The sequence below is a fragment of the Centroberyx gerrardi genome, chromosome 6 (genome assembly GCF_048128805.1).
Source record: "Centroberyx gerrardi isolate f3 chromosome 6, fCenGer3.hap1.cur.20231027, whole genome shotgun sequence".
NCBI classification, from domain to species: domain Eukaryota; kingdom Metazoa; phylum Chordata; class Actinopteri; order Beryciformes; family Berycidae; genus Centroberyx; species Centroberyx gerrardi.
In genome coordinates this window covers 3,397,034-3,409,325 of record NC_136002.1, presented here as the reverse complement: position 1 = coordinate 3,409,325, position 12,292 = coordinate 3,397,034, and the positions used below count along the sequence as shown (strand labels likewise).

At 42.0% G+C, this 12,292-nt stretch overlaps 1 protein-coding gene across 2 annotated transcripts in view; it reads left to right on the top strand.

The window, feature by feature from the left end:
• Nucleotides 1-973: 973 nt before the first annotated feature.
• The window catches only part of usp32 (ubiquitin specific peptidase 32), a 68,439-nt gene continuing 57,120 nt past the window's right edge, over nucleotides 974-12,292 (top strand). For both annotated transcript variants that reach the window (XM_078284184.1, XM_071922161.2), the window contains exons 1-2: nucleotides 974-1,104; nucleotides 11,957-12,084. In XM_078284184.1, the coding sequence (XP_078140310.1) occupies nucleotides 1,047-1,104; nucleotides 11,957-12,084 (186 nt within the window). In that variant the 5' untranslated portion in view covers nucleotides 974-1,046. The remainder of the gene's footprint in view (nucleotides 1,105-11,956; nucleotides 12,085-12,292) is intronic.

The window sequence follows — 12,292 nt, the reverse complement described above, 5'->3', positions numbered from 1 at the left end:
TACATATGTCGGAGAACAACACTTAATCATTTTCCGAAACATTAGGAGGCACTGATAAATTCGGCATATACGTGTACCACCGAGCACCTCTATATTACAATAAAATCTCATTTTTTAGAATTGACTCACTTTGGTCGCTACTGCCCTCCACGGTGTATTTTGCGCGAAAAGGATAAGCGAATAACAGGCGAACCAAGTCTAAAAATTGAAAATGTATTTACATAAGTGCTGCTTCGTGTATTGGATGCACGCCGAATTGGTGAGCGGCTCCAAATGATGCGTAACGGGTTTTTTATGTCATGTTCTACCAGGTATGTAATTTGCCGATAAGCAAGCAACTTTAAACTGACAGATTTTTGAATTGGAGTTCGGCCTCCAGTTTCTCTATACAATAGAAAACAGTACGTATCAGCCAAATGCCCATTAACACACTGCTGAACCATGACTGAAAGGGAATTGATGTGCCTGTAAATTAAACTGTAGTCAAAAACAGGAATAAAGAAGTCACCAAATCTTTAAAAAATGTAAGTACTTTATGACAACATATTTCCTTAGCTCCCGCGAGCCACTAGAGGTCGCTGTGGTGGGAGTAATCCTACTCAGGTCGGTATTAGCAATTTTCTACAATAGCCACAGGGAGGCGCTACTGACTAACTCGTATCTTTATACAACTTGTAGTGGCTCCACTACACAGCTTCCAGCTACTTAGCAGAGCCAGACATGAACTGACATAACGAGTCAAAATACATTTTGGTAGTCTGCAAGAATAGCATAAAGATACATCAGCTACTGAAGGTGAACTCGGTTGTTTCTGCCTGTCATGTCGGTTGTGTTTACAACCATTTGATGAAGCTGATCAACTGACCTGTAGAGTCAGGTCATGTGACAGAATGGAGGCGTCGCTGAAAACATTCACCCGTTCACCACATACACACACCACCAGGAACCCATTTCACAATAAACGGATAACGTTAAGGCGATAGACAGTTCCCAACAACTCAACTCACAACGCTTATTTCCTCACATTGCAATGAAATGAGGGGAGCATGGGGGCCAAAGAGTCAAGGATAGGATTCCTGTCGTATGACGAGGCCGTCAAGAGAGGTAAGCCGAAAAGCGAGGGGCTAAATCCATCTCATCTGTGCTAGCTTAGCTAGCTGGTGTTAGGCTAGTCCGGTACATATGCGGAGAACGTCACGACAAACTCCGTTAAAAATGTAGCAGTTTAAACTGGCCTTTGTTATCTGCAAAGGCACATAGCCGATGGCATATATCCCAAGACCTTCACTGAACCGATATTATCCATTCTTCAATTCGGCATACATCTGATCCAGCAAGCCTTACGCATTTCAATAAAATGGTAACTTTAAGAATAGGTACGTCTATTATTCCAACGGTCATTTTGAACCAAAATATACCACGCTGGGCGGTAGGGAGCAGCGTTTACCAATTCTAAAAGTTGAAATTTGTTGAAATAAATGCTGCTGTGTTGATTCTGTACATGCCGAATTGAAGAGTGGCTCATATCGATTTAGAAAATGTATTGAGTCGTATTTTATGAGACGTGCGTCTTTACCGATAAGCAAGGTCACATTTTATTGCCAAATTCTTGAACGAGTATTGGCGTGACGTTTTCTCGATCTCCCCGGCGCATATTGGGGCTAGTGTTAGGCTAACGAGCAGGGATGGGCTTTCCTGACTGTTTTAGCCAAAACAAGCAGAGCAGACGGCCTTCAACGTTTGTTAACTTTTTGGCTCGCATTGGCATCGACATAAGCACTGCTTTAGCCTTTAGTCCGTTAGCTCTCCTATCTTAGCTAGCTAACGTTAGCTAATGTTTCTGCTGCTAACAGATAGAGAGTTGTTAGCTGGCTAGCTATAGCTAATGTCCCAGAGGGAAATGTCTCCAGACTGTTTATTTTACTCCCGTGACAGTCCTCGCCTGGCGGATTTCAAGCCTAGCCACGACGATATGGCTTAAACATCAATATTTGTGTTAGGTGACTGTCAGGTTGCTTCTGTTAACCTTTACACACATTAATGATGCGTGTAGTCAGGACGTTTGGCGGAATAACCAACAGATATGCTTCACATTGCTACCGCTGCCCTTGGTCTCTTATCTGTTAGGCTATGGTATTTTTTTTTAAACGGGGGTCGTGATAACAGACTTGATCTCTGATGAATATCAAGCAGGCTCTCATAGGCCCATGCCTGCTGTAGCGTTAGTTGATTTATGTCACCTCAAATATGATCTAGATGGGATCATACTTGCCCCACACATGCATGTTACTGTCAAACTATGCAGGAGGAAGTCAAGATACAACAGGCAAACCATAAAGCTGAGTAATTGTTTTATAATTGCTGTGCAGCCCAGTCAGTGTATTGGTGCACTTTTGTGAGATTTTTGGTGAGCATTTATCAGGAAGCGCATGGAACAGATCTTATCCCCCATGGCCTCCTTGGTGCACTTTACTCCCTGTGTTGGTAACAGCTGAACTTTGTCTGCCTGGATTCCAGGCTGTTGGAACGTGTTACACATTCATTGAGTTCAACGTCATCTCTTTATGCTAGGGTAAGGGCATTTCCAGGGCCTTTATAGAGAAACAGTCCATATGGGCCTGTCCTGCACTAGAAGGCCTGCGACAGGAGGAAGTAAAAGCCTATGCCATTCAGATAAACATAGCATGCCTATGCTATGTTTATCTGAATGGCATAGGCTTTTACTGAAGTGTAAGAAAGCCTAGCACACAATTTTTAGTCAAGTTTCTCATAATGATTTTTTTTTATATATCTCCAGTTTAACAGAAAAGCCAAGGCACAAACAAGCCTTATCCCATTAGCAGCCTTTTACTGGATACTAAATTGCAGTTTTTCTCATTTCAATTCCATGTGTGGTGCTTTGGACATTCCTCAAGCTGATTGCCAGTCCCACTCTCATGATCACATGTGACCAAAACGCACAGAGGCTGTGGAATTATCCAGCCATACAACCTTATCTGACCAGTCAGTCACGTGACCGCATTCCCATTTCCCACAGCTGAGATGAATACAGACAAGACAGCCGCAATTATGGGGTCAGTTTTCATGGAAGCTTACTGTAGTGGGACATGAGGGGAATAATGGCAAGGCTTTGATGTTTTCCCACAGTAAACTGAGGATCATGTCTTATTTTTTGTAGCCTAATTCCCCAGGGGGTTGATTGTATGCTCTCTGTTCACTATATTTACAATTGCTAACCACTACACAGTGTGATTGCTAGCTCATGCTTAGAGTCAAACTACTAGTTTTTGTAGTTGGGGATATTCCTGTTTGCCACAGACGCAGAATTAAGCTACTTCAGTGTTGGATTCAGAAGCTTTCACATTGGCACGTCTTTGTAGATTAGCATATTCTTGAAAGTAGTACAAATCTGGAATTTTGGATCAGTGCTAACAGGAATATACAAATGGAATACAAATGTATACCTACTTTTGACATGTGCTGTATATCCTTATTTTAGTGTCCCAAAGTTGACATGAAAGTGAAATGTTACTACTAATGTTTTTCTGAGGGAGTCCCCGGCACACCTGGAGAACCACGTTATGCACCCTTGTGGTTGACCACCACCCAGTCACGTAATGAAACAGCCACGGTCATCACTCTGAACGCTCTGACACGCAGCCTAATAGTCACCTGAGAGCTGCGTAGCCTAGCGTGTGTGGTCAGCGTCAGCAGGCCTTATCAACCCGGATGAATAAGTCCGCTCACACCACTGCTTTGCATTCGTACCTTGTGCTGCCTGGTTTGGGGATTTAGATGTGTGTACTGCTGCCACAAAGGCTTCCAGTCAATTCTCTGCTGTGGAAACATGGGCAGCCAGTTGTTTAGATTGCTATTGTAATTTGCATGGTAGATTACTGTATCATGACGCACATTGTGTTTTTTTTAGGTTGGTTGATAAATTGGTAGACAGCAGGGCTGGGTGTTGTCAAAGATACAGTTCAACACTTCACAGTCTTGATATTATGTACAACATACTGTATATGACTGAAATTTTCAGTGACTTAATACAAACTACTATGAGTGTAACTTATTGGTACATGTGCATTAGTGGACAAATTGAGGTAACATTTTAATAACATTTCTCTTTACTGGGCAAAGTAAAGCTGCACCATGCAATTTTCACACATTGGCGTCCCCAAATGACGGCGGGAAGTTATTTCTTAGGATTTTGAGGACTTCAATACTCAGAAATCCTGTAACGTGTCGTCGGTAAAGTGCAAACGGCACGCTCCCGTTTACCATGCCGACCCGTCTGTGATCGCTTTAATGGATACCTAATGGACGACGAAGACAAAAGATGTTTTACACAAAAAGTGGGAACTTATTCCTTGGAGATAATAATTTGTATTTTATTCAAAAGATGTTCATAAAACATGCATTTTCCCTGTTTCAATTTGTCACTTCCTGTGTGTGGAGAAGCATCCATATACACACCAAAATTTTATTTGGGCAAATAAGGTGAATCTACGGCGTCTAGGGGACGCTCTTCTCTGTTACAGCCCCACTTTGTGATTTAGGCTGATAAGATGGATGTAAAAATATTGCATAATGCAAATTTAAATATAAACACAGCAGACTTCTCTGTGCTGCAGTGAACTGAAATAACTCATAAGAAGGAGAAATACACTGGAAACGAGAACTGATGGTGAGCTGAACTTGTATACACACTCGCGAACAGGGTCAATTCTGTCACACCTAACAGCTGAGTGGTGTCTAGTCAGGTGTGTGTAAATTCATCGTTTTACCACAGTATTTTGTAGGGATGTGTATCTCTCCCCATTTGACAGTAGCCTAATGTAGCCACCTCATGCTGCTATTTTGGTGTCTAGCTTTCTAAGAACTGAACTTCCTGTACCTCTGTGCCTTCAGTCTTTCTCGGTTGAGTGTGTTGACTGTTTGCCGTGACAAGAAGGTCACCGGAGCTCACGTGACTTTGGAATTTGCATGCTGCTTCAGACGCCTCACTGCTCCCTACTGTGTTGTTTCCAGTCTCAGCTGATAGCAGCAGCCCGGGCCAGACCCAGCTTATTTCAGAGGACGGGAAACATTGAGTCACAGCAGGAGGGTCCGCTAGTTGCTGCTTCGCCGCCACATTTATTTAGCAAGGTGGTCTGACACCGAAAACCTGCTTTGAATATGTGTGTTTGTTTAGAATGCAGTTGTGTGTGTGTGTGTGTGTGTGTGTGTGTGTGTGTGTGTGAGAAAGAGAGAGAGAAGCAGTGGGCGCAATGTGTATCTGACAACATCAATTGTGTGTTATGGGCTCAGTCTATGCCTGAAGAGTGTGTGTATGTGTGAGTTTGCATGCACGTCGTGGAGAACCAGATCCATTGTTTGTTCTGCGCTGAATGGTAGCCATTGCAGTTAATGCAGCCTAGTGTCCAAGAATACACCCATTGCATCACAGCATCACAATACACAAAGTGTTCTCCATAATGTGGACTGCTTTGTTTTCATTGCCCATTTGTCCATCTAATTGTAACAATTTTACTATTATCTGGCAGTGGTGTTTTGTCATCAAGTTGGCACAGTGTAGTGGGAGCACACTTCGACTAATTCACAAACTAGACTGTGAAAATTGGTGCGTAGCAACTTGACATTGTCTTATTTATTGGTCGTGTTTTCAGAAGCCAGACCATGATATGCTTCTGTCTAACTTGACTTGAGTAAATACAAAACAGGAGTTAGGCACACATTTAGGCTATAGAAAGAGATTTGCGCCAGCAGAGATTGTATTTGAATTTTATACATTTTAATTTGTCATGCTCATATTCAATAGTTGAATTCAAAAAATGTGTTGAATTGCTCTCTGATGTTGTTTGATTGAATCGTTGCTCCTTTGCTTTTCCCAAGTCCTCGGATGTGTGTGTCCAAGAACTTAATCTGAACTGAGAAAACCGAATGTGAAATGAGAAAACTGAATTTGACATTGTGGTTTAAATTTAAATTCAATAATGGTCACATTCATTTTCAAGCCATTGGATTCAGTTTCAAATTGTGCCATAATAACGTTTGCAATTCAAATCCAATCTCTGCTGGCACTCTTCCCTTTCCATACATGTTTCAGAACAGACGTTAAATCTAAAAGCAAGGTAGTGAGCTCCAGCCATCTTCATCAAGCGGACCTTCACCGATCGACTGCTCGCTATGGATCAGCTGTCAGCAGCAGAGGTTGACACAGGCTCTGCCGAAGGAGGCTGTCCGTTAACCACCATGGCACTGTGGAGACTGAAGGAGCCCACGGTTCACCGGGGTCAAGGTGCAACAAACACTGTCCAGATAATGAGCTGTCCGACTCCAGCGCTGGATCAATGGTTGTGATATCCGCGTATGCTCAGCTAACTGCAAAATGCTGCCATGGCTGCGGTTAGTTTATGCCGTCTGATTTGAAGGTGCTTAGACTGCCATTGAGTGTTTTGAGTTGTGCTTGGTTGGCAACTGGCACCCTGGTTATCATAAGTCATATCAAATGATAATCAGGTTTGGAACACGCAGCAGGGTCCGACGCTAACTTTTAGAAGTGTTTGCCAGGCTGGGAACCAGGCATCAGCTTTTGGTTGCCGAAATTGACAATATGGTTGCCATATTTTAAAGGATTATATTTGGAGTGATTAAAATCATGTAACAGTGAAGGTTTTTATAGGCCTAATTAAAAGGACTGTCAAGTCAAATCAAGCAAAGCCACTAGTTGATGGTGTCTGTCATCTTTGAAGCAGTGAGTTGTTATGGCTGTGTGCTTGCAGGCACCACAATCATTCGTCAGAAGTGTTGACTAATCTGAGTTCTGCTCGTTGAATCAGTATGACTGAATGTAATGTCGCCACAGCTAACCCTCTGCGGCAATCAGTGTAATTTTGAAAATCCCAGAACACAGTAGGGAGATGCATCATTTTCAAAAGCTTTGTCAAAAGTCAGATCAATAGTGTGTGTCAGTGGATCTCATCAATCTGTGATATTCAATGCATTCCAGGAGTTATTTTGTGATGAGGTGTTGTAATTAACTTTGTTTGGTGTACCCACTTTCCCTCAACCTGCCTCATCTACTTCTACTTCAGTTACCGACTTCTTACATTTCCCAGAATGCCTTTTGACAACCCCCGGAGAAGGGGTGCGAACTTCCTCTCAGTCAAAGGTGGGCGTAAGGGCATGTAAATAGCTTAAAGGTGTGATCATTCAGCTGCGGATTATACATGTCTGTGATCACGGCCACGCCCCTTACTCAAAGCCCAACATGTCTTGTGGTTGCATTGCATTCTGGTCTATTAGGCTGCTGCGGGTGGAGAAATTGGTCTCTCTCCCTCCCTGTGACTCTAAACAGACAGTTACCTGCGGGAATAAGCGAAATACACCACCAGACAACAAAATGGGCCCAGACGTCGCCCATAGCTGTATTTTACCAGTGTTACAGTGTTTAGGGTGGATTTTCCCTTTAATTCTGCTGCATTGCATTGCTCCCTTTCCCTGCACCAGCAGCATTGCCTCAGCACCGCGCTGAGCTATGTCACCGTGCCTCTGTTTCACTTGCAGATAAACGTTTCTTTGACTTTGAGTCAGAGCTTTGTAATTTGTTTTTGATGAGTTCCTCTTTTCACCCAGGGAGCCATCTTCAGCCGCCACAATCATTCCCTGTAATTCAATTCCCCCTCCATAGCCGTGTGAGCAAGCCATTTCTCCCCCTCTATTTATGCACGCGCTTAATAACCGCACAGCCCTTTTTTGTCTTCTTTATAGAGGCCAGAGCGGCGTTATGCGGAGGTTGAGCCCAGCAAATAAACCTGCTTTAATACTGACTCCTAACAAGCCTGTAGAGAAACTAAAGAAACACTGCAAATTTCTCACAACGTGCATACATGCATGATCAATCACCAAAATTAGTCACCAACACCTTTTCATTTCATTTTGAAACCTAGTTTAAAAATCGTACCTCTCACACCTACAAACAAAGCAGGTAGAGCCAAGCAACATTCTACTGCAGCAGACGGAAGACAGAAGTAATTTTTGGGTGGCTGATAAGGTCTAAATTTTGTGTATGATATCTGGATGATACTAATGTAATATATATATATATATATATATATATATATATATATATACATACATACATATAAGAAATCACAATTCAGATGAAAAAAAGAAATTTGAATCCAGATTATATATATTCTCACAGTGTCACACAAATTCAGCATTGATGTTAGACCTTTATATATTGACAGTAGAATGCCTGATGGTAATCAATGAAAAATACACATTGAACTAAAATGCAGTAGCTAAATCAAATTACTATTCATTGCACATTGTTCAGATCTAAATTGTAATATGACACTTAAAGCAGTGTTGGATACTGAGTCAAGAGATTCTATTGTAGATATAGGCCTACAATAATTACTTTCTGGATTTAATTACTGAATAATTAGATCACTTACTTAGGCTAAAAGCTGTATACAGCATACAACAGCAAACATTGCTTTGTTCCCTCTCTCTTTACTATTTTGGAAGCTGCTTGAGAGCAAGTCAACCTTTAATTGCGTCTAATTGCAATTACACATTGCAGGCTACTGCAGCAAGTACTTATTTAGACAGGAAAGTCTGCAAAGCCACCGACATGATGATGGGATCCTGTCCACCCATACCTTTTTTGTGATTTCTGATCTTCACAGCCAGGGAGAAAAGCCTGAACTGCAGTGGGGACAGCCTCTGGCCAGATGATACATTTAGGCTGCTCTTTACAGCATTTCCTCAGCCTTCCTCATAGACTTCCAATGGCTAGGCCAAAGAATGAGAGAATTAGGAGAATTCAAGTATGTTTTCATTGTGAAAACATACTATAGGCCTCGTAACAAGTTGGATGGAAGTGCACCATCAGCTGATCACCTCATATTGGCAGCTTTATTGACTTCAATTCCCTGAAGACCCATTCATTTCAAATCAGTCCCCTGTTGCACCCAATATGTCAAATACCAGCATCCTTCTCTTCTAGGCAATTTCATTCAATTTCTTTGCATCTTTGCATTTCACAGTCTAGACCACCGTAAGTTTGTTGTTTGGCTGAATGGTTAAAAGTTATTCTCATGGAACACTAGAACATAGAACACACATAGAACACTCAGGAGGTAAGAAATGAATTGCGATCTGTTGAGAAGATAGACAACAAGTGCTTGGAGGAGAAGGAAGCAAGTAGCAGAAGAGCAGTGGGTTGGATTTAGCACAACGCATGCATTTGTGGTATGCAATTGCGAGGCAGAGGAGTCGAGCAGCCAAGGCCATGCTTTGAGCGCATTTGTATTTTGTTGGAAACAGGCAAACTGGCCTATTCACAGCCCATAGCACCCTGACAGCAGTCAGACTGAAACTGTTCTCCTGTGTTCTGCCTCTGCTACAGGATGGCCTAGCTGTATGAATGGTTAATGGTTACTGTGGGAAAAAGCTGATCTGTACTGTGGTAAATGATCTGGGGGTGGGGGAAAGGATCTGTGTGTGTGTGTGTGTGTGTGTGTGTGCATGTCTATAGATGCACGTTGTTTGAGCCCACGTAGACTGTGGTGTGGGTGTGTGTGCGTAGATTATGGAGTTAATTTAGCTGCAATTTGTATATTGCAAAGTAGGGGCGTGTGTGTGTCAGGGTTGTAATGCATTACTTGTTACTAATTTCGCAAGTAATATTACTTTAATACCCACTTACATTTGCACACTTGTTTATTTTTCCTCCAATAGCCCAGAACTGGTGTTGACTGCTTGCTGCTCATCCTTTGAAGTCCAATTGTCCTCTCAAGCATGATGATTTTTTTAGGCACAAATAAGGGATTCTGCCCCCTTTCAGTTAAAATAGGGGTGTAAAATGGTTGACTTTAACTTCATCCAATGCTAATATTGATTGCCTTCAAGGGTTTGTCCGTTACACATTTCTTTATCTATTGAGGTGGATTCTGATGGTTTTGATGCTGCATTAAAAAAAAAAAAATAGTAATAATTGCTAGCCAAGCGAGGATAACACAACATCCACCCTATGGTTGTTAGCAAAATTGTTTTTAAAAATTCACTATAAAATATGATATAACTTTAGCATTTCTACTTGCATTATTTCACCCATTTTGAGAACAAAATGATTGACACACAGGATCCAAAAATCTCATTCATTTGCCATGGTTGGGAAAGAAAAAGGATTCGGATAGAATCTGGAAACGCTGAAATGACGACAGCACTTGAGAGGGCTATTTGGCGGTCTTTGTTGTGCCGTGAGTGTGGATGCTGATGAAGCTTCAACTGCCTCACGAGGTTTGACATAGTTGATACTTGCATTAGAAAGACTCTTATGCATTTGATCACAGCTTAGAAAACAATATACTATACACCCTGAAATCAAAGTAGTGGGAATACTTTAACTCAGAGAAAGTCAACTTTTCTTTCTCATCTACACCAGCTCAGTGTGAGAGGACAGACTAATTATGACAAAACTTTTTGGATAATTTAACTTCAGTCTGATATTTACTTTAACAAAAGTAGCAACTTAAACTGAATGTACAAAATATTAGGGACACTTACTCTTTTCATGAAGTACACGATAAGGTGAATTCGGATAAAAGTCATTATCCCTTATTGATTTCCCCTATCAAATCTATATAATCACAAAGGGGGAGATGTAGGTAAACAGAAGCAGAAGAGTTAGAGAAGGATTTTTAAGATTTGAGACAATTGAGATGTGGATTGTACAGAAGACATACAACTCAATATCAGGAAGATGCCCCTAATTTGTACATTCAGAGTACTTTTTGATTGGTAACTGTAATGTGATTACTTACACACTAGTGACACACACCAGCGGGTGCGTGTCTATGCACCTTTACTGGCCCTATGAGGTGAATGGCCCAGTTAAACCCACAGCGCAGTGCTTTCACAGCGTGGAGCAGTATCTGGAAAGCGCCATCGGTGTGTGATCTGGATTTATTGACAATAGAGCCGTACGCGTTTCATAGGTGCAGCAGAGCAAGCGAGGTAGTTGTTGCAGTCGGGACCGCATCCTAGCATCACACACACGCACACTCAGTGACACAGCCTTGACCTGAAGTGTGAGCTGTTTACCAGACTGCCACAGAACACAATAGGTTGTGTGTTTTATGGAGCCCTGCAGGGCCGATGCTGCTGACGGTTACAGCTCTAACACTAGCAGCTGCCTGAGGAAGAGCACTAAGCTCGAAACCTGTTGCGTATAGCTGCATGTATTATATAAGCTGTTTCATGCGCTTTTGTTGATTTGCACTTATTCAGCTGGAATAAATGTTCACCTTTTGCATCGAAAGTGCTTCCAATCTCTTTATTTTGTAGAGTTTTTGATCCCTCCCTACCGGAGATGCTTTGCTTAGTTTGCAGATGGTGCCCAAACAAGTGCTCCAAATAAATTCTAATACCTTTCCTTAAATTAACAAAATGTTAAAGTAACTGCACTGTTGCTGGTGACCAGCTCTGCATGTCATCAGGGGTATTTGTATGTGTCAGTATGTGGTTTTCTGTGTATTCGGTTTATCTTTAAAGAAGTGTTTTACAAAGAGTGCTGGGATTGGGTAGCTTGCAGCAAAGTTTAAATGAAAAAATTTAATTAATGCAACCAAATTTTGAAATAATTAAATAATGGGGAAAGTAGATTGTTTTTTGATAGTATGGGAGTACTCAAGTAAACATAAAATGAGTTATCTTGCAGAACTGCGATGCTTTGAATAGCTGTAATCAACTTCTTATCCATTTTGTATTTGCCAGTCAGAAGTATTGTCCATGTAACAAAATCACATTGGTAGGGAGACAAGGAAATGTGTGTGTTGCTGTGTGTGTGTGTGTGTGTGTGTGTGTTGACCACACTGCCTTGCTCTTCACTGGAGTTACCATCTATTTAATCACTTCTCTCTCTGTCTCCCTGCCTCTCTAGTCACTGATGTGGAATTGAAACGGCTGAAGGATGCTTTCAAGAGAACCAGTGGCCTGTCCTATTACATGACCCAGCAGTGCTTCTACAGGGAAGTGCTGGGAGATGGAGTTCCCCCTAAGGTTGCAGAGGTAAGGCCACGAACGCAGACACATACACACAATCACGCACACAATCTTAAACCCGATCTACACCAGAAGTGACTCAGCCGCGGTTTGTAGTCGCCTGTCTCTCGGAATGGAAAGCGCTCTCATCTGATTGAATCAGTGCAGCTCCATACTGGCACGCGTTTCAGCTCCGTCACACACATCGCTGCGACCTGCTGTGACTTTCTACGCT